This window comes from Salvia splendens, chromosome 15 (assembly GCF_004379255.2).
Source record: "Salvia splendens isolate huo1 chromosome 15, SspV2, whole genome shotgun sequence".
Classification (NCBI taxonomy): Eukaryota; Viridiplantae; Streptophyta; class Magnoliopsida; order Lamiales; family Lamiaceae; genus Salvia; species Salvia splendens.
Window position 1 is genome coordinate 32,980,333 of NC_056046.1, and position 23,453 is coordinate 33,003,785.

At 41.0% G+C, this 23,453-nt stretch overlaps 1 protein-coding gene across 1 annotated transcript; it reads right to left on the minus strand.

Annotated features, from left to right (window-relative positions):
- Positions 1-17,955: 17,955 nt before the first annotated feature.
- On the minus strand, positions 17,956-20,326 carry LOC121767056. Its single transcript, XM_042163260.1, has 4 exons — positions 19,634-20,326; positions 19,303-19,402; positions 18,237-18,509; positions 17,956-18,071 (listed from the first exon to the last, which is right to left on the minus strand). Exons 1-4 carry the CDS (start codon positions 20,324-20,326, stop codon positions 17,956-17,958), a joined length of 1,182 nt encoding a protein of 393 aa, XP_042019194.1.
- Between the last annotated feature and the right edge of the window lie 3,127 nt (positions 20,327-23,453).

The window sequence follows — 23,453 nt, forward strand, 5'->3', positions numbered from 1 at the left end:
CATACTTTTATTAAATTCTAAAACTGTTACATTTGGGATTTTTGAAAACTCGTTACTTATTTTGAATAAATGCTAAACCCTTAGTCATTTACTTGTTGAACATAAACACTTTTGGTTGTTTTATTTATTAAACTTAAATTTTGGTCACACTTTTATTGAAAACCCTAGCCTTCTTTGAATGTCCTTTAAAACCCTTTAAGTCATGATCGTCCGCTTTTATTAACCCTAGGGGGCGGTCGTGACAGTTTGGTATCAGAGCAAGGTTCTTTCCGCTCTGGACCCAAGAGTCTTTTTGAATCAAAATCTATGCATGTGTAATTTGGCAAAATGATAAACATCGGAAGCTCAACACCACAACTCGTCCCTGCCCAACCAAGAAGAATGAGGTAACAAGTATTTTGATGGATTTTGATATGATCTTTGAAATGTTGGAAATATCGATGGGAATATTGCTCATGTGTGAATGAAAGTACTTCTATGGGGACCAAAGTTTATGCATAGGTCATGTTGAAGATTTTGCTTGGAATATGAATTGATGAAAATGCATGGTTATGAAATTGATATTTGCGCTTATGCCCAAGATGATTAATGTTGTTATGCGATGAACTTGTATATTATGTGATGAGGAAAGAAATGGGCAAATATGTGATAAACTTTTATACGTTGGATGAATGAAGATATATGATTGTGATTATTCAATTGCCTTATGAAACAATATCTATGTGAAAGAACTTGAGCATGCTGCTATGTATAATTGTAAATCATGTATGAACGAAAGTTATGAGATAATGTCGAACGTGGAGGCACGAAACGCCTAACGCAAGGCAAGCGACGCGTGGGAACATACCGTGATTTAACGAAATGCGAAAACGCACAAACCTCTACCTCGGAAATAAAATCCCTTTCATTCTTGATATGATACTATCCCCACACCTCCATCGTTGGAGAGTTATATATATATATACACATTCTCAGCATCATTCGAAACCTCATACACTATTATTTCTTTCGATCCTTGTGCTGATGCTGAGTTTTCTTTCCTTTTAGATGGCTCAACGGTATTATGCCCCCATGCGTAATCGCTACTCCAGCGAAAGGGACCACCCGGTTGAGCGCTACCGAGATTTCGAGTGGGACGGGAAGCTCTTCCTCATGTCCTACGTCACCGAGTTTTACAGTAAGTGGATGTACGCGTATGGGGGAGCCACCCATCACGAGGGGATCCAAAAGCTCATCCACACTTTACCACCGCCTTGGGACGAGTGGACCGCTCAGGCATCTCGGTTTTTCATATGGTATAGCCCGCCTGACTACACCGCGCGGGGTGATTTGGTTGGCCTTATAGAGGTGCTACTTCCGGCTATGACAGCTGCTTTTGACGGACCGCCACGTGCTCCACCTCCACATATCTATCCGCCGATTCAAGCCCGCATGCGAAGGAATCGCTGTGACAGGGAGCCACATGTCTCCCGTGTTCCTAAGAGAATGAGACTCGGGATGCGTGTTTCAGCCCCTCTAAGAATCGACAGAGAGGTCGATGGGATGCCCGGGATAGTACCTCCACCCGTAGGTGTCGAGGAAGAAAGTGAGGAAGAGGATCCAGAGGAGGATCCCGAGGAGGAGGGACCCGAGGAAGAGGAGGACCCAAATAGAGAGAGCATTGGAGAGACCGGGGCGAAGGAGGATGAGGATGGAAAATATTAAACTTAATAATTCTGGAATATTTTATTTCGATTTCCCTCATTTTTGATACTCTACCTTTATGCTTGACTCTAGTTTTTCTCTTCCCACGTTGTTTTACCCTTGTGTTTTGATGATGATGGAACTAAGACCTCTTGGAGGCAACGTTTGATAATTCTATGGAAATTTTTGTCTATTCTATTTTGCAATAACTTGATACCATTTCCTATTATTCAACTGTGCGATTACCTTTCTACATTGTAATCGTCATTTTCCTAATTGCACAATTATTTGTGACATACTATCTTTGCTACTCGATGGTACAATTGTTTCTTGTCATAATTTGAAACCATCCTAACCATCTCATTATACAACTGTCTTTTGTTGTCCTATTGTACAATCATATCCTACTATCGTTGTCATTTACCATTCTATTGAGAGCCTATGAGTGCCACTCTATTGTACAAATTATCGCCTATCCTTTACTATCTTGTTGAGCAATCACTCTTTTGCGACCTTGTGACGCAACTGCCTCTTGCCATACCGTTCCATGATTGCTCCCTTACTATCTTTTGTGCAGTGGTATTTCGATACCTTGTCTTGCAAAAGCTCCTTGTTATCCTATGATATAACTGTCCCTTTATTCCATTCTTCAACTATACCACAAAAACTGTTCTTGGGATTTCGAATAAATGCATAATGATAATTCTAGTAGTAAATCAGAATGCCGCCAAGACGCAATGTAAGACGTGAGAACCCGGAACCTACCCATCAGACGGTGGAAGAAAGTGTGACTCAACCCCCTCTGCCACCACCTCCTCCACCTCCGGTCGACCGTGAGATTGTGAAGCTGTTTCTAGAACAAAAACCTCCCGTCTTTGATGGAATGGGAGAACTGACTAAGGCCGAATCATGGATACGCGCACTAGAACGCATCTTCGCAATCCTAGGGTGCAATGATAAGGAACGGTTGAGTTGTGTGACCTACCAACTAACCGAGGCCGCTGACTTCTGGTGGGACACCATGATGAAGACAATGCCCCGAGAGCAAGCAGCGGGGATGACTTGGGAAGGTTTCAAGACAGAGATATATACTAAGTATGTGCCCAAGAGCTATCGGAAAGCAAAGGCGGTAGAATTTTACAATCTGACCCAGGGACGCATGACTGTGACCGAGTATGACCGTGCACTCAACAACATGACCCGGTACGCACCTGACCAAGTCGATACTGATGAGAAACTGGCCGAGAAGTTCCGTGAGGGACAACGACCAGAGATAAGGATGTCGTTGGCCAGTCGTGGGAGACTTCCCTACGTGGAAGCATTGACCCTTGCTCTAGACATTGAGGCAGCTATGCCCAAGGAGAGAGTAAAGGAAAACACTACCATGGCACTACCTCCACCACACCACTCCCGAGAGAAGAGGAGGTGGGAGGGGAATGGAATCCTGTACGACAACAGGAGGTACCAGGCCACCCAGAACCGACCACAGTATAGTGGAGGGCAGAACTCGTCTAGCCAGAGAGGCGACTTCCGACCTAAGCCACCCCAATGCAACGTGTGCTCCAAGTACCACTTTGGAGAGTGTAGAATCCAGATCACCCCCAAGTGCTTTAACTGTGGAGGAAACGGTCACTTCTCTAGAGAGTGTCCGAGTAAGAGGGTAGCAATGGAATCGAGGCAGAACCCTCAAGGACCCCGCATGCAGCCAAGGGCACCACAAATAGAGTCAAGGGGAAATCGCGATCTACCTCCGCGACAGCAACAACCCTACCGCCCAAGACTTCCTCCTCATGCTAGAGCATATGCCTTGAGTCGGAAACAACCCAAGATCGAACAAGGGAACCAGGAGAACGGAAACCTGGCAGATATGGGTAAAATCCTCGACACTTCTATCATTGTGTTGTTTGATACGGGCGCATCGCATTCATTCATATCTGACTTATGTGTGGATACTTTGAGCTTGCCTGTTAACAAATCTGAACATAAGATGATAGTGTCTTCACCAGTGGGTGGGGCAATAGAAATCTCACGAACATGCCCGAACGTAGAAATTATGATGGGAAGCCTTAAGATAGTCGCTCATGATCTGCAAGTTATGGCGATTGGGGACTTTGACGTCATTTTAGGAATGGATTGGTTGACCTCGAATTTTACGACGATTCGTTGTAAGGAGAGACAAATATCTCTACAAGCCCCGGGCAAGGAACCCACCTTATGCTATGGGATCTCGATGAACCGGCGAACCTCTGTCATTTCCGCGCTCCAAGCTAGTACGATGATGTGGAAATGACGTTCTTCTTATCTTGTCTATCTACAAGGAGAGGAGAAAGGAGAAAGGAGAAAGGAGAATGGAAGACGTAGCCGTCGTACGGGAATTTCCGGACGTTTTTTCCCGAAGCCTTGCCTGGACCACCGCCAGATCGACAATTGGAGTTCACCATCGATCTAGCACCAGGGTCGGCACCTGTGTCTAAGGCACCATACAGAATGGCGCCTAAGGAGTTAGAAGAACTCAAGATACAGTTCCAAGAGCTTATGGACCTGGGTTTTATTAGACCCAGTGTTTCACCATGGGGCGCACCTGTGCTTTTCGTAAAGAAGAAGGACGGGTCGATGAGAATGTGTATCGATTATCGGGAGCTGAACAAGATGACTCTCAAGAACAAATATCCACTACCGAGGATAGATGACCTATTCGATCAACTTCGAGGAGCCGGTGTGTTCTCTAAGATGGACTTAAGGTCCGGGTACCATCAGTTGAGAGTCCGAAGAGAGGATATACCAAAGACGGCCTTTCGAACGAGATATGGTCACTATGAATTTGTCGTAATGCCGTTCGGTTTGATGAATGCACCTGCGGTATTTATGGACTTGATGAACCGAGTGTTTCATCCCTACTTGGATAAGTTTGTCTTGGTGTTCATTGATGACGTGCTAGTTTACTCGAAGAATGAGAAGGAGCACGAGGAACATCTGCGAATCACCTTGGAGACCTTGAGGAGCGAGAAGTTGTACGCCAAATTCAGCAAGTGTGAGTTTTGGCTTAAGGAAGTAAATTTCCTTGGTCACATCGTGTCGAAAGAAGGAATTCGAGTAGATCCCGCTAAGGTTGAGGCGGTGCAACAGTGGAAAGCACCTTCAATACCAAACGAGATTCGGAGTTTCCTAGGTTTGGCGGGATACTACCGAAGGTTTATAGAAGGGTTCTCCAAGATAGCGAGGCCCATGACACAACAACTCAAGAAGGGAGTGAAAGTCAATTGGACTCCCGAGTGTGAGGCTAGTTTTCAACTTTTGAAGGAAAAGCTAACTAGTGCACCCATCTTAGATGTACCAGAACCTGGAGTGAACTACGTGGTATACACGGACGCTTCGAAGGTGGGACTTGGATGTGTGTTGATGCAAAACAACAAGGTGAATGCTTACGCATCCCGACAATTGAGGCCACACGAGTTGAACTATCCAACCCACGATTTGGAGTTAGCAGCAGTGGTACACGCCTTTGGAGACATCATCTCTACGGAGTTCGATGTGAAATCTTTACGGACCACAAAAGCCTGAAATATTTCTTCGAGCAAAAGGATTTAAACATGCGACAGCGAAGGTGGCTCGAATTGGTGAAGGACTACGATTGTGGCATCAACTACCACCCTGGCAAGGCAAATGTAGTGGCAGATGCCTTGAGCCGGAAGAGTCATTCCCAATTGGCCACTTTGCTCACCAAAGAAGAAAACTTGGTCCGCGAGTTTGGTAAGATGCGTTTGGAAGTGGTGAGAGCACCAGAAACAGTGGAAGCGCGAATCGCCACTTTAGTTGTTGAACCTGATCTAAGGACAAGAGTTGTTAAAGCACAACGAATGGATGCGAAATTAGGGGAGGTTCGTATAGAAGTGCGAACCGGCGAATCTGGAAACTTTAGTGAAGAAGGTGACAACGCACTCACCTTTAAAGGAAGGCTATGCATACCGGACGACGAAGAGCTCAAAAACGAAGTGATGAGCGAGGCACATGAGACTCCTTACACCGCCCACCCAGGAAGTACGAAGATGTATCAAGACTTGAAGAAGTCTTTCTGGTGGAATGGTATGAAGAGGGATATAGCGGCATTTGTGGAGCGCTGCTTAGCCTGCCAACAGGTGAAGGCTCTACATCAACGACCTTACGGGAAGTTGCAACCACTAGAAATCCCCAAGTGGAAATGGGAGCACATTGCCATGGACTCTGTGATAGCCTTGCCAAACACGCAAAGAGGGAATACTGCCATATGGGTAGTTATAGACCGACTCACCAAGAGTGCACACTTCATACCGATACCCATAACCTATGGATCTAACAAGCTAGCTCAAGTGTATATCAAGGAAATAGTGCGACTACATGGAGTCTCAGTGACGATCACGTCCGATCGTGACCCGAAGTTCACATCAAGATTTTGGTTCAGCCTACAACGTGAGTTAGGCACTCGATTGAACTTCAGCACCGCTTTTCACCCGCAGACGGACGGGCAATCCGAAAGAACTATCCAAACCCTCGAGGATATGTTAAGAGTCGTGGTGTTGGACCGAGGAGAGAGTTGGGAGTCCGCACTCCCATTGATCGAATTCGCCTACAACAACAGTTTCCAGGCAACGATAAACATGGCGCCGTACGAAGCCTTGTACGGGAGAAAGTGTAGATCCCCGCTCTACTGGGACGAAGTTGGTGAAAGAAGAGTACTCGGGCCCGATGCAGTTGAAGAAATGGTTGGAATCGTTCGATGAATTCGTGCGGGGATAAAAGAAGCTCAAGACAGACAGAAGTCATACGCGGATGTACGACGAACCAACTTACAATTTAAACCTGGCGACAAGGTTTTTCTCAAAGTATCCCCGTCGAAAGGGATAACGCGTTTTGGTGTCAAGGGAAAGTTGAAGCCGCGATTTATTGGACCTTATGAAATCCTTGAAGGAGTGGGTCCTGTTGTATACCGTTTGGCACTACCCCCTAGCCTTGGGAACGTGCACAACGTCTTTCATGTGTCGCAGTTGCGGAAATACGTGTTTGACCCAAAGCACGTGATTCACTACCAAGAAGTCGCGTAGAACCCAGACTTGAGCTACGAGGAGAGACCCCAAACGATTCTAGACCGAAAGTTCGAGAACGTGAGAAATAAACCAGTTGTTTATGTGAAAGTACAGTGGAGGAACCACGGGCACGAAGAAGCCACGTGGGAGCTTGAGGACAAGATGATGGATCTATACCCAGAACTCTTCTCATGAGAGTACCAAATTTCGGGACGAAATTTCTTTAAAGAGTGGTAGGATGTAACGCCCCACTTTTCGAACCCTAATTTTTTGGAACCCTAAGACGTTGCATTTATTGATTTGATTGTCACGAATTAAATGATGAATTGTTATGTGATTGATTCGATGACCTAATTTGATTTGACCGAGTCAATTTCGTTGATTTTTATGACGTGGCTTAAATTAATTGATGTGGAATGAAATATAATTGCGGTGAATTATATTTTGGGGAGTGAGATTTAATTAGGACCATAAATAATTACCTAGCCCTTTTATTGAGGAAATTTTCGACTATTATTATTACTTGGAGAGGAATTTTATTGTTCTTGGATTTAATTAATTGTTTTGGGATAATTATCCAAATTAAATCCTAAAGCCTAATTACCATATTTCCTTCTTGATAAAAATCGGCCCTATCATTTTTCTAAGAGAGATTTCGAAATCTCCTAGTTTGTGGGAGAAGGAAATTATTCATTATTTATTTTGATCTCTTAATTATTTCTTTCCATGTTTTTATTGGAATATCCTAGCAAATCTTGTCTTATCTTATTTTATTAAAGATTTGGAAATTATTCCTTGTGGGGGAATATATTTCACACGCCTACTACCTTATTTTATGTGGGAGGATTTTAATTATTTTCTGCTCCGTATTATTTTATTCTGCTCCGTGAAAATACCAAATTAAATTGTAGGCTAATTAAATAGCCTTAATTTTCGAAAATCCTCCTTATTCTTTTCCCCAAATTCAATCTCTCAATCTTTATTTCAATTATTTTCCCATATCTTCTCAATTAATGGTGAATATTCTATTCCTAAATTCTATAAATAAAAGACTAAACTAAAACCTAAACCTTGCCCCCCCAAAACACACGCCTACACTCCCTCTCAAACGCCCATCACCCCTTCTCCAATTCTCTCCCACTTGTTCATCCACTCTACTCAAGATCCTTTCGAATTTCCAAGAGATTGTTGAAGAAGCAAGACTTTATTCGTTCCTACCGTGTGTTTCGTCCAAAGAAGGTAAAATCAAACCTCCATTCGTCATCCTCTCCATCCCAACTCTTCTTTTGTTTCCCTCATGCATCTAGTGAGTGTAGGGATTTAAAATCTAAGGGATTTAATCGGTGGGAATTTGTGTTTGTATGTGTGTATGCGTTTTGAATGAAATCGTATGATGATCTAATGAATCTATGGTGAATGATATATGATGTTATGAAAGCATGAGTATAAGGACTCTTTTGAGCATGTTTGTGTGTTAAAACCGTGAAAAGGTTGATTTTGAATAAATAGGGATAAACCCTAATTCGAATTTTTAAAGGCATGAAAAACTGTGAGTTCGGACAGTATGTTCCGACATGTATTTGACCGACCAAATGAACTCCGATTTGATCGATTCTTTTTCCGGAGTGAACTTCATGATGTCTTCTATGTTGTGTGTGAATTTCAACTTATTTGGTTAAAAAATAAATATTTGGTGAATTTTGAAAGTTGACTGCGCAATTCTGCCATAAAATGTTTTCTCGACCAGTAGGTTACGTTGTTGATTTGACCGACCAAAAAGTATTTTGACATGAAATTTAAACTGGAAGTTATTTGATGAGTCTACTGTATCATGGTAATGTTTTAGCCCCAACGGAAGTCGGGTGAATCTTTGAGGATTTTTATAAAATGGTTGAGCAGTGCTGCCAGATTTCTATCTTTACAAAAACAACTATGTTGTTATGAATGACATACTTGATTTATATATGTGATGAAGTGATGTGATATGCAAAGAAGTATGCTATGATGTGAATTCCATATGTTGATGGGGAAAAACGGGAAAGTTAGGGACATGCATAATATTAAGTCCATGTTGGTGACTAATTGGGAATACCTTATCTAAAGGTGAAAATTCGTGCGCTAAGCGTGATATCAAAGGGAAAGCGATACTTGAAATCTAAACGGTCGAGGTGGGCTTCTTTTCTACCCTACATTTTTGTGGGTTTTCTTTTACTAAAATTCTTTTACATATGACTATGGAGCTATAAGGGTGGTTTAAAGCGATTATCATGTCGTGTGTTATTTTAACGTGCCTATCTGATGTGGCTGTGCCACTGTTATATAAATCGAATTCGGGTCCTCGTAGGGCCGCAAACCCTACTTGGATTAGTGTACACCTATGGTAGACTGTGTGCTAGCGTACGGGCTGGCCGGTCTAGTGACCTGGTTTGCGGCCGCATTCCTTGTCATGTATTGGCAGATATGGTTGACGACGATGGCGAAAAATGACTGCGCAGTCGCTATTTTGAACAATGGAAAATATTTTGGTGCCTCGGGCCTTTATAAAGCTCAAACCCCGATGGTTACCTACGTATGGCATGATAATATGTACTCTTTTTTAAAATATTTTCGGCATGAGCCACTGAGTATTTTCAAAAGTACTCAGCCCTGCATATGTTTTCTCTATGTGCAGGTTGAGCAGCGACGGGCGGTTGGTGGTATTGAGCAGGAATTAATAATAAACTATGGTCGTTTTGAAACTCCGAGTGTCGTCGTGTCTTCACACATTACGTCACTCTTCTCTTGGATGCTTCCGCGGTGATGTTTGCTTTACATACTTTTATTAAATTCTAAAACTGTTTCATTTGGGAATTTTGAAAACTCGTTACTTATTTTGAATAAATGCTAAACCCTTAGTCATTTACTTGTTGAACATAAACACTTTTGGTTGTTTTATTTATTAAACTTAAATTTTGGTCACACTTTTATTGAAAACCCTAGCCTTCTTTGAATGTCCTTTAAAACCCTTTAAGTCACAATCGTCCGCTTTTATTAACCCTAGGGGGGCGGTCGTGACAAAGAGGGAGAGAGAAGGAGGCGCCGATTTCTAGGCTAGGGTTAGGGTTTTGTGTTGTCCTGAATTGTGTGCTAGGGTTTCCACATCTCATCAATATTCATAGTGGACTTAATGGGCTAGTAAGGGGATCCATGGAATGATTTAAGTGTTAGGCTCACCCATTAGATAATTAACTAATTAAATCAAATGACCCATGATTTAATATATTATCAATGAATATTATTTTGTTCCACTAAAGAATAATATTGCACTCCCACTTATATCACCAAATTACAAATAACTTGGGTCCATTTTATTTTATAATATTTCCCGCCTTTAAGATGATCTCAATCCATCAATTTAATTCTTTCGTCTGCTATATGACTTGAATTAAATTAATTCTCCAAAGAGTTTTCAAGTTTGAAACTTTATTTATTATTCGTGGAATTAAATTCCAACTGCGCAGATTTCTGAATAATAAATTCCTTTTTCAAACACCTCTTGGGGATTTAATCATACCACACTGGGCACGCGAATTCTATGGAATAATATTCCAATACCTTCATGTTATTCAATTACTACCACTCAAGATTTAATCATGTTCTGATGTGGAGGTGGCTGGGTCGGATCATTGTCGGACCATCTAAAGTTTGGGTGGGTTCTCCATGGTGTCTCCCTCTGTTTCCCTTGATTCCAACACCCATCTGGATTCCAGCTTCCCATCGAATTCACATGGCCCTGGTATTCTCCCTCTTGTGGGCCATAGTATTGCTGGGGTGGAACTTCTTCTGGGCCTGGAGTTTTCTCTTTCTCTTGTGAGGCAGGAGGGTTGTTCTTCTCGATTGCGCTCAAAAGCGCTTTCTCAAGCTTATCAATCCTTGCCTCTACGCTTTCTTCCCCCTGCTCCATCACTGCATTGGCCGAACCTCTTCTCATAATGCTCCGCGGGTTGTCGTATACCTTCTTGGCATCAATCAACCTTCCCAAGGTTTCTCTAGCTTCACTTGTTTTCTTTTTGGTGAAATTTCCCCCACTCAAGGTTTCCACCTCGATCATTCTATGATTGGGGCAAGCATCGAGCAACCCTTTAAATCGTGACCAATAGTTACTTAGAGCCTCATCATAATCTTGCTTGCACTCCAGAATCTCCTTCTTGAGGGCATTCGTTTTGTTTGAGGGGAAAAAGTAGTCTAAGAACTCCAATTTGAAAGCTCTCCAGGTACGGATAGAATCCTGGGGTAGCCTCAACAGCCGTGTGTTGGCCTCTCCCTTCAAGGCAAATGGAATTGCGCGTAGATGATAGTCCTCCTCCGTTGCATCATTGGGCCTTTTCTGAATACTGCACAGCTTGCTAAATTCATTCAGGAACTCGTATGGACACTCGTTCCTTCGCCAGGAGAACGTCGGTAAAACGCCTAACACGTTTGTCTTGATATCGATGGAACTCTGACGCTGATTTGTAACAATCGCCTGGGCTGGCTCACCATCTAGATAGGCAGTTAGCGAACCGATCTCAGGATCGGGATCAACTACTTGTGCCATGTCACCGAACTCTCTTTCCTCTGTATCTGAATATGACTCAAACTCCTCCTTGACTGAAGACTTGTGATCCTCGTCACTATCTGAACTCAACGGTTCCAGATCTCCTGTAGTTAGCCCCGATCTGGTGGTAACTGGGAATGCTGTTTCCTTGACCTGCCAACTAGACTGGGCACTTCTCCAACCAGGTGCATAATTCCAGTGTCCGAACCTCGAGCCCTTGCTCATAAACTTAAAAGGAAAGAAAACAAACAATTCAAAATGAAACTATATACGCCAAAATCTCTTAACGCAAAATAAACAACGCCATCCATCCCCGGCATCGGTGCAATTTGAATGACAGGGATTTGCAGTGTGTTCAGTGTGTTATATCAAGCTTATCGGGTCCAGAGGATTCGCTAGATCACTGGGTCTAGGAACACAAGGAACTTTCAAAATCTAGGTCGTCGGACACACAAATTTCCGTTTCAAAACCCTCAACCCTCTATGCTATTGGCTAGTACAGGGAAGTAGGGATCGATCCCACGAAGACGGATGCGATTGGATGTATTTAGAGAGTTTTGGAAAAGGTTTTGGCTGCTGCCACCCAACTTTGGGTTGAGAATTTAACTACTAGACTGGAAACGAAATTTACCTACCAGCTAGACCTAGGAAACATAGCTTCTCAAACGACTCATGAAAACAGTATGAAAATTCCTCGACCTAGCAAACAGACTGCTTAAACTAGTGAAACAGAGATCAAACATGCAGCGGGGACCATTTTCCCAAAACAGCAAGGTACGGATGAAAAGCTGCAGATAACTAACTCTGAAATTTAACCAACAACGACCTTCATATCTTCAAACGATTCAAGCATAAACATGGAGAAAACATAGCATAAACCCAGATCAAAACAGAGCATGATGATTCAAATGTCGGAAATAGCGATTAACCGTAAATTGAACAAATCTACATCTACTAGACAAAGCAACAGAAAAACAGAAACCAAACATCAGCAACCATGCAGAATTCAACAACTATGCTCCAGATTCATACGTCGAACGCTTAATCCACTCCGGATCCAAGCAATCCGAACCCAGCAATGATCAATCCCAACTCCATCAGCTCCGATTCAACAAATTCACTCCGATCGACGACAAATTAAACCACAATTCAACTCCAAACCAACAGATCAAGTGCGAAAAGCATCCAAACGAGTAAATCAACTCCGAACTCAGAAATCGACATCAAACTCAGAATCAAACATAGCCATAACAGAAAATGAAACTTTCATAACCATGAGAATTAAACTTCACAAAAGCAAGAGGGCTGAGCTTCGAACCGCGAAGTCTCGAACAAAATTCCAAAAGAAATTAACCAGAAAGCGGCAAATTGTTTCTTCGCCCTTCGTGAGGACGGTGTTACACAACAACTAACTCAAAAACTCCCGATGAACCCCCATGAATTGCCTATTGAGTGTATGGAGAAGTGTGTGGAAAGTGAGCTAAGCGAAAATGTGATGTGAGTGATGATATCATGTGTGTCGCGTGCTCTTTATTTATAGATGAGGAGTCGATCTTCTAGAATCTCCTTTGGAATTCTCCACTTTGCCCTCCGTCTAGTGATCTCCTCTGTCTGGCAATTTATTCCTTTTCTGCTCGCTTTTCTGCAGAATTCCTTTGCCAGGCGATTATCTTCTTCCCCTCCTAGGTCTGGCGATTTTCTCCACACACCTGGCTTAAAACATGTGTTAGACCCTGGAAATCATTGAATTTAACCCCATAACCGATGCATGAAATTAGCCTTATCGCACACTATTCTTAAAATCCATGTCGAAAAGAAATGCATCTATTAACAAGGAACGGAGGGAGTATTAAAACTCATATCAATAATCTCGGGTACTATTTTTGTTGGACAAATTGACTTTTTTCACCTTAACTAATACAAATTACTCCCTCCGTCCCACAATAAGAGTCACATTTTATCATTTCCATCTGTATCACAATCATAGTCACATTTCACTTTTATTTAACTTTTACCATAAATAGTAAGTAGGTCTCACATTCCACTAACTCACTTCACTCATATTCTATTATAAAACCAATATAAAAAAGTGGACCCCATATTCCTCTAATTTTTCCAACCCACTATTCTTTACATTTCTTAAAATTCATGCCACACCAAATATGACTCCTATTGTGGTACGAAGGGAGTATTATGTATCGATATACCAAAATTTCCCAAAATTTTATAGTATTACAAGAATTGACTTTTTAAGAAATTCTTGAAAATCTTGTAATTAATTTTTTTTATATGAAAAGGGGTAACATATAATTTAGATTGTAATTTTTCGTATTATTATTTGGTTTATCGATTTTTAATTAGGTTGTGTTTGTTTGTTCTATTTATTTATTTTTACATAAATCACATATTTGTAAATATATAACATGGGAAGGCTTAATTTTATTTTTCATTACAAACATTTTTTTGCTTAACACGTTCAATAATTTCCCATTATCCTAATAACATTTTTTATCGTCTAATCTACATTTCAAATCGCAATAAAATATTTACAAAATTACTCCCTCCGTCCCTTAAATTTAATCACAGTATGATTGGGTACGGATTTTAAGAAATGTAATGGGAAGTGAGTTGAAAAAGTTGGTAGGATGTGTACCCTACTTTTAAAGTATTAGTTTTATAATAAAATGTTAGTGAGAATAAGTTAGTAGAATGTGGGGTCAAATACCAAAAATGGTAAAAAGTGAAATGTGACAAATTTTGTGGGACGGACAGAAACGGAAAAATATGATAAAATTTCAGGGACGGATGGAGTGTGTTAGACCATTTTATACATGAAAATGATACATATTATACATGAAGATGATATAAAATCTGGATTGAATCTGGATCTTTAATTTTCAGATTTATTGATCAAATTGAGCTCTCTCTATATATATATATATAAATATGGATAGGGTAGTGTTAAACTGCAAACTCTAAATATTGTACAAACTCCAAACTATGATGTGGATCGTTTGAAAATGTCAACAGATAACAAATAATAGCAACAAAAAATGTCAACACAATGTCAACACAGCCTCAACCGTTGATATTGTGTTGACATTTTTTATTGTTGATATTTTGTCATTTGTTGACATTTTTTAACGGTCCAGATCATAGTTTGAAGTTTGTAAAATATTTAGAGTTTCCATTTGATCACGTCCCTATATGGATATATGGATCGAGTCTCATTATATGCAAATCTACTTCTTATTGCAGAAGTGCAAAATTAAAGACTACATTAGGGTTCTCAGATTAGTTTTTGATGGATGAGATGACTACTGATGTATAAATTATTTCTGCCTTCATCACAAAGCTATTTTACTTTGGCCGACCACGACAATAATTCATAAGTCATATTCGGCATGAGTTTTAAGAAATGTTAAAAAAAGTGGGTGGAAAATAGTTAGTGAAATATGAGTCCCACTTGTATATATTAGTTTTAAATGAATTGTGAGTGAAATGAGTTAGTGGAATGTGGGACCCTATTATCATTTATGGTAAAAGTGAACCGGGACTCCTATTCGCGGATGGACTAAAAAGGAAAAACAGGATTCCTATTCGCGGACAGAGGAGGTAACATATTAGGAGAATTTAACTTCTTTCCAAAATATGTTACTTTATTTTAGTAGGTTTTTACATCATTCTAGTACGTACATGTGGTTTCACCGTTGCGTACCGGTTCTCTCCAATGTATTTCAGTGCCGTCGCAGCGCTCTCTGGCCGCTGATGTGAATCGACTCCACGTACACCAGCGTTATGATCAGTCTTGTCCATATTCATTCTCTCGGCAGGAGTCAACAAACAGAGATGTCAAGGCCATCTCGTCGACGTTGTGACAGTCCCGAAATCCTAGTTGTGACAACTGTTGGGGAAATCACAGCGAAAATTGCAAATTAAATAAATCCACAAAAGAATCTATTTAGGAGATTATGTGGACCGATTCAACTTCGTGCTTATGTAGAGACATATTATTGCGCAATTAATCACATAACTTTGAATTAAATTATGTCGTTGAATACTTACAATAATGATTCTCCAAAGAATCGAAGTGGCTCGCTACTTCTCCACGTGTAGATCTTGATACTTCAATATGATTGCAAGACCAAGGATCTTCTAACCTATGTCCCAACTCTAGATCTAAATTCCTTGTGGGAGGAATCTCTTAGAAATGTAGGGATCTCGAAGAAGACAAGAACGCCAAGAACACACAAAAGACAATTTTCGACTTCCATATAGAGAGAGGGGGAGGGGGCCGAAAATATGATGTGTGGAGGCTAGGGTTTCACTCTTGTGATGTGTGTTTTTGTCAAGCCTCCTTCATCCCTTTATATAAAGTTCGTGTGGGCTAGGTTAGGGATCTATGGGGCTTGGATTGGGCCTCCCTCATTGGACCTTCTTTACTAATTAAATTATAACCCATAATTCAATATAAGGCCAATGAAATATTTCTTGTGCCACTATCGAAGAAATATTGACCGCCCATCCAATCCGTGATTACAAGCAATCCGGGTTAACCTCTTTAATATATTATTTCCCGTGTCTAAGACTTTCTATGTCCATTAATTAATTTGTAGTCTGCTATGGACTTTAAATTAATCAATATCTTTTATTACCAAGAGTTTGTCTAGTACGAGAAGTATATTAAAATATACTTTGCCTTTTCCATTATTCTTGGATAAAATCCAAACCGGCCGGGTTTCTGAATAATAGAACTTTTCTCGAACACCTCTTGGGGATATAGTCATATCACGTGGGCACACGATTCATTGTAATAATAAAACTGACACCATACTAGTTATCAATTACTACTACCCAAGATATCAGGAATATTGGATTATGAAAAACCCGCACCTACTGATAAGTCAAAGCAGCGTATGATCGAATAACATGTGTCCTATATTATTACAAAGATTAAGAAATAATAAATCTCCAAGACATCGTCTTACAGTAGATAGCAATAAAGACGTGTCTATTATTTAGATCATTTCAATGCTATACCACACCAGTGTCACTAGTCATTCTCAAGGTAAAGACAACTTTCGGATGGACACTGCAACCTTTCGCGATAGGTAGCCAAAGCCTATCTAGGTTGTGAAAAAGTTTTACTTCTACAAGGTACCGACTGGGCCACCTATTGTGATGACCTGTTCCACGACCCAACCTTCAATGTAGAAGACTTAGACTGACGCTTTAATTATATAATTTAATATATAATTAAATACGGTCAATACCCATTAAAGTAAAATACACAGTGTGAATAAAAAACATTTATTATTTTCATTAAATGAGGAGAGTTTACAATATACAAGCAATTTATCAAATTCATAATAAACTTAAAAAATGCTTTTTAGTATATATGTTCCAACAATCTCCCACTTATACTCAAAACATGCTTTCGAGTATACTACTGTCAATTTTCTTCAATTTCTCCCACTTATAGAGAAAGCAGGTCTGAGTCTTTAATGCATCTAACACCTATGCCTTCCATATGACGATTGAACGTCCCACGCGATAGGGCTTTCGTGAAAGGATCAGCAAGGTTGTTTTCTGTTGCAATCTTGACTAATTGTATGTCACCTCTCTGTACAATCTCCCGAATGATATGATACTTCCTTTCTATCTGTTTACTTGCCTTATGGGACCGTGGTTCCTTTGAGTTCGCAACAGCTCCAGAGTTATCACAATATGATGCTCTTTGGCAAACTCTGAATCACTCCCAACTACTGGAGAAAGTTCTTGAGCCATACAGCCTCTTTTGCAGCTTCAGAAGAAGCTGCATATTCGGCTTCCATGGTTGAGTCTGCAATGCATTTCTGCTTTGTACTCTTCCATATAACGGCTCCACCTCCCAAGGTGAACACATAACCAGAAGTAGACTTCCTCGAATCACGATCAGATTGAAAATCTGAATCCGTGTACACCATAGGACATAGATCAGATGCCTTGTAAACTAGAACAAACTCTTTAGTCCTTTCAGGTACTTGAATATATTCTTTACTGCAGTCCAATGTCCTTGGCCAGGGTTTGACTGATACCTAGCCACCATGCCTACGGCAAAGCATATATCAGGTCGCGTACACAACATAGCATACATAAGACTTCCGACTGCCGAAGCATATGGAACCCTTTTCATGTCCTCTATCTCTGCGGGTGTCTTAGGAAACATCTCCTTAGATAGATGAATTCCATGTCTAAAGGGAACAAAACCCTTCTTGGAATTTTCCATGCTAAAGCGTTGTAGTACGGTGTCGATGTAGGACTCTTGGGATAAGCACAACAATATTTTCTTGCGATCTCTGATCACTTTGATTCCTAGAATGTGTCCTGCATCTCCCAAATCTTCATCTCAAACTGGGTAGACAACCAGTTTCTTACGGACGACAACATCTTGTTATTGTTTCCAATTAGCAAAATGTCATTCACGTAAAGTACCAAGAATACCACATTTGCACCTTCAACTTTCTTATACACGCAGCTCTCTTCTGGGCACTGATCAAAACCAAATGATTTAACAGTTTTATCGAAGCACACGTTCCATGCTTTGGATGCTTGCTTGAGTCCATAAATGGATTTCTTAAGCTTCCAGACCATGTGCTACTTGCCCTTAACCTCATAGCCCTCGGGTTGATTCATGTAAATGGTTTCCTCAAGACTGCCATGCAAGAAAGCGGTCTTGACATCCATTTGCCATACTTCCCAGTCCACGTAGGCTGCGATGGATAGAAGGATTCGAATTGACTTAAGCATAGCGACGGGCGAGAAGGTCTAATCATAATCGATGCCTTCTCTCTGGGTATAACCTTTTGCCAATAATCTAGCTTTAAACAATTTCACCTTTTCATCCAAACCTCATTTACGTTTGAATACCCACTTACTCCCAATGGCAATGCAGCCTTCGGGCAGGTTTTCAAGGTCGTAAACGTCCTTATCCTCCATTGATTGTAATTCAGAATCCATTGCCTCAATCCAGTTGAGGCCATCCAAATCATCCACTGCCTCTTTGTAGTTCCAAGGGTTAGGTTCTAGATGACCGGAAACAGAGTCAGAAGACTCTCCCAAACCAATCCACCTTTCTGGTTCCTTTGAAACCCTCCCACTACGGCGGGGCTCAACAATCACAGGTGTAGAAGTTGTAACAGTTGATGCAACTGAGCATAACACATCATTGACCGAACCATTTCAAAAAATGTTCGATTCCTCCTTTCTGCAACCACATTTTGTTGAGGTGTGCCGGGAGCAGTGAATTGGGATTCAATCCCAGCTTCTGCCAAGTAGCCCAAAAACTCATCACTAAGGTATTCGCATCCTCGATCAGATCGTAAGGCTTTTATAGTCTCACTATGATGCATTTCTGCAAATGCCTTAAACTCTTTGAATTTCTCAAAGGATTCTGATTTGCGTTGCATCAAATAGACTTGGGCTAATCTTGAATAATCATCAATAAAGGTGATGAAATATACATAGCCTCCCCTAGGTTGAATTTGGAATGGACCACACACGTCTGAGTGAATGAGATCTAGTACTTTCTTGGCTCTATTTCCTTTGATCTTAAAAGATCTTTTGGTCATCTTGTCTTCCAAGCAGGATTCACAAGTTGGAAACGGGTCTGTGTTTAGTCCCTCAGTTGAGCCAAGGCTCGCCAACTTTTGGATCCTTCTCGGATTGGCATGCCCAAGCAGTACATATCATTCACATCATGTGAAGAAGTTTTTCTCTTGCGAGAAGCTGATATGTTATTCGACTCAACAAGATGATGCGTAGAGCGTATAGTATACAAGTTATTATCCATGATACCTTGACCGATAAAATAATCATCTCTCCTTATAATGCAAGCATCATTGAAAGAAATAGAATATCCGTAAAAAATAAGTTTAGAAACCGAAATCAGGTTCCTTCTAAACTAAGGTATCAATAAAACATCCAATACTAAAACTTTACTACTAGAGAAGCGAATATAAACAGCTCCCACTGCAATCGCTCCCACTCTAGTAGCATCCCCCAGATGGACAGTGATCTCGCCTTCACTTAGTTTCCTTGATTCCTGCAATAAGGCAGAATCGAAACATACATGATCAGTTGCTCCCGTATCTACTACCCATTGATGGGTAGAAACAGTTGCTAAGTGAGTTTCAAGAACAAGAGCTTGGTGTATACCTTTACCCGTTGGACCTTTACCCTTTTTGGGGCAATCAGGCTTCCAATGTCCCTTTTCACCACACTTAAAACACTTGCCAATTTTCTTTGCTTTAACCTTTTTCTTGCCCTTTTATGCCTTCAACCCTTTGGCGACTTGCTCCGCCTTCCCATCTTTTATTGGTCTATTGACCTTGAAACCGGAGGGGCAGTCAACTAACATAGCTTGCTTAGCTTGAGCATAAATGTTTTCAGCGTTCTGAAGCTCAGTTAGAAGCTCAGCTAAGTTGAGGTCTTGCTTAGTCATCTCATAGTTTACTTTGAACTGCTGAAAGCTTGCTGGAAGACTCTGGAGTATTATGTCCACTTGGGAATCCGAATCAATTGATCCTCCCAAAACCTCAATTTGATTGAGGTGGCGCATCATCTCAAGAACATGGTCCCTGACTGGTGTGCCCTCCTTCATAGTCTTATTCATGAGACTCCTGATCGCTAGTGATCTAGCAGATCGACTCTGAGTCCCAAAGAGGGATTGAAGGTTCTCCGTGATCTCATAAGCAAACTCATAGGAATGATACTGATGTTGAAGCACATTTGACATAGAAGCCAAAATGTAACACTTCGCCATCTCATTTCCTTTCATCCATTTCTTATACACGGCCTTCTCTTCCTCAGTAGCATTTTCAGCGGGTTTAGCGGGACAATCAGTGTCAAGCAGAAACTTATAATCATCAGCGATGAGAACAATATCCAAATTACGTTTCCAGTCTACATAATTTGGCCCCTCGACTTTGTTTTCTTTCAAGATCACAGATAATGGATTGAGAGACATAATTGATATTGACTAAGAAAAATAAAAGGTATTCATCACACAACCATACATGATAAAAGAATGTAAAACCATAAAACATTCGAGAATCACAAATGCTATTTAAACGCTAAATAAACAAGCACCAAAGGATGTCATGGATTATTTAGATTTTAAAATATTTTTCTTGGTCACAATACCGACAGATAGTCCAGAGACCATAAGAATGGCATGGCTGCCTAATATTGCCTAAGCTAGTACCATAATTCTAGTCCTCAAGAATCTTATCTTGCTTTGAATACTCCTCTAAAGAAAGGTCGCACGCCACTCAACAAGATTCTAAGACCATGGTTAACATCTTTTAAACAATGCTCACTTCTTGATAATATTACTCCCACTGGACACGATATTACTTCAGAAATATGCCTTTCATTTAAAAGAACCATTTTAGTTATTCAAATATCCGCGAAATATGTAAACATCACTGACAACATAACTCCTCTAAAGAAAGGTCGAGATGTCATCTAATTTACTTCACATTTGAATACCATCTATGGAGACCATATACAACATGACTGTTCGTAATTATCGCTTAGTCATTTTTAATAAAATGGTTTTCATTTGATTATCATGCAAGCAAATAATCATTTAACTCACATAAGATGTAAATCACATAGGCAAATAAATTTGCACACTTTGTCACATCACACATAATCAAACAAATCATTTGATTTTCAACCACTAAGTGTCTAAAACCAAATAATTAAAATAAATCACATTTTATCCTTTCCATGAACCATGGTACTCCGGATAAAAGGGATTAAATAAAATATATGCCCTATTTGACTTAATCAAATATCTAGAGCATAGAAATTAGGTCAAGGCCACACATTGGGCCTTGCCTATTAATCGGGCTTCCTAAAACCCTAATTAGGGTTTCGCCTTAAAATAAAACAACTAGCCGCCATGGTCTTCATCAGAACGCACGCCGCCGTCGTCTTCACCTGGCCGCCTTGCTGCCGCCGAGCACCGCCAACCTCCGCCCGCTGCCTCGATCTGCGTGCGGTCAAACTGTAGGGGTCTCGACCGCCGCCAAGGCTGTGCGCCCAGCCGCCGCTTCCAGCCGGGAGTCGTCTGGAGAACTGCTGCCACCGCTGCCGCGAGGGCCAGCGGCTGCCGCCCCCCAGCCATCCGCCGAGGCGCCGCGGCTGCCGCTGCTTCGAGTGCAGTAGCCGTCCGCCGCCCAGCCAGCCTACCGCCACCGCCGCCTAGATCTGCGCGCGGCCGAGCCCGCTAGGGCCTCCATTTCGTCAGCTTCGTCTTCGTCTTGTTTTATCCATTGTATTAAATTTCTTTGTATTTTAACTATTACATATGTTTACAATACAAGGAAAAACAAATCTAATCTACCACGGTCAACCCCCGTGGGTTTACAATAAAACGAAGAACATCAAGATTCAACAATCACGCAATATCACAAGCATAAAAACAATCATCCATCACTTTTTTCAAATATGTAGATCTACACGAGTGGAACACAATAGACATAGATCTAGAATAAACTATCATAGATCTACAATATTCTTAATCAAGAATATTCTTATAGATCTAGAATATTCCATTTAATTACTAAATAATATAGATCTAGAATATGTTCTATAGATCTTGGAATACTCTATTGTAGATCAAGACATTCCTCATCAATTTTGAATAAAATTCATAGATCTAGAATGTTCTTTAGCCGATCTAGAGTATTCACTTATGATGTGTGGAGGCTAGGGTTTCACTCTTGTGATGTGTGTTTTTGTCAAGCCTCATTCGTCCCTTTATATAGAGTTTGTGTGGGCTAGAATAGGGATCTATGGGGCTTGGATTGGGCCTCCCTCATTGGACCTTCTTTACTAATAAAATAATAACCCATAATTCAATATAAGGCCAATGGAATATTTCTTGTTCCACTATCGAAGAAATATTGACCGTTCATCCAATCCGTGATTACAAGCAATCCGAGTTAACCTCTTTAATATATTATTTCCTGTGTCTAAGACTTTCTATATCCATTAATTAATTTGTAGTCTGCTATGGACTTTAAATTAATCAATATCTTTTATTTCCAAGTGTTTGTCTAGTACGAGAAGTATATCAAAATATACTTTGCCTTTTCTATTATTCATGGATAAAATCCAAACCGCCCGAGTTTCAGAATAATAGAACTTTTCTCGAACACCTCTTGGGGATATAGTCATACACACGATTCATTGTAATAATAAAACTGACACCATACTAGTTATCAATTACTACTACCCAAGATATCAGGAATATTGGGTTATGAAAAACCTGCACCTACTGATAAGTCAAAGCAGCGTATGATCGAATAACGTGTGTCCTATATTATTACAAAGATTAAGAAATGCTAAATCTCCAAGACATCGTCTTACAGTAGATAGCAATAAAGACGTGTCTATTATTTAGAAGACTTAGACTGATTTTACTCTCCGGTGCTTTAATTATATAATTTAATATATAATTAAATACGGCCAATACCCATTAAATTAAATACACAGTGTGAAGAAAACATTTATTATTCTCATTAAATGAGGAGAGTTTACAAATATACAAGCAATTTATCAAAATCGGCGCCTCCTCCCTCTCATTCACTTGTCTCGATTTTCGTGCCTAGCACGTGGGAGAATTAGGGTTTTGAAATTGAAATCGAAATCAAAAAACAAAAAAAAAATCGAAACTAGGGTTTCGAAAAACCCTAGTTGATCACCCACCGTGAATCGCGACGGAGGAGCGGCTGGGGGCGGCGGCCGGTGCTGGTCGTCGTCTAGTGGGTAGCTCGGGTCCAGTGGGAGCAGCGATGGACGGCGGTGGCGGCAGGCGGTGCGGCTGTTGGCGACGCGTCGGATCTATCAAGAGATCCGACGACGTGGGTCGCTGGCGGCTGCTACGGCGGCTGGTCGATGTACGTGGTGGCTCCAGGAGGTGTTGAAGGCGGAGGTTCAGGCAGGCGGAGGTGTTGGCGGCTCGTCGGGTCTGTCTCGGTGGATCTGGCGGCGTAGGCTGTCGGCAACTCTCTGCGGCGGCTGACCTTCGTCCGCAGCGACGCCAAACGACGTTTTTAGGCCGTGGCAGCGATGGCAGGGGC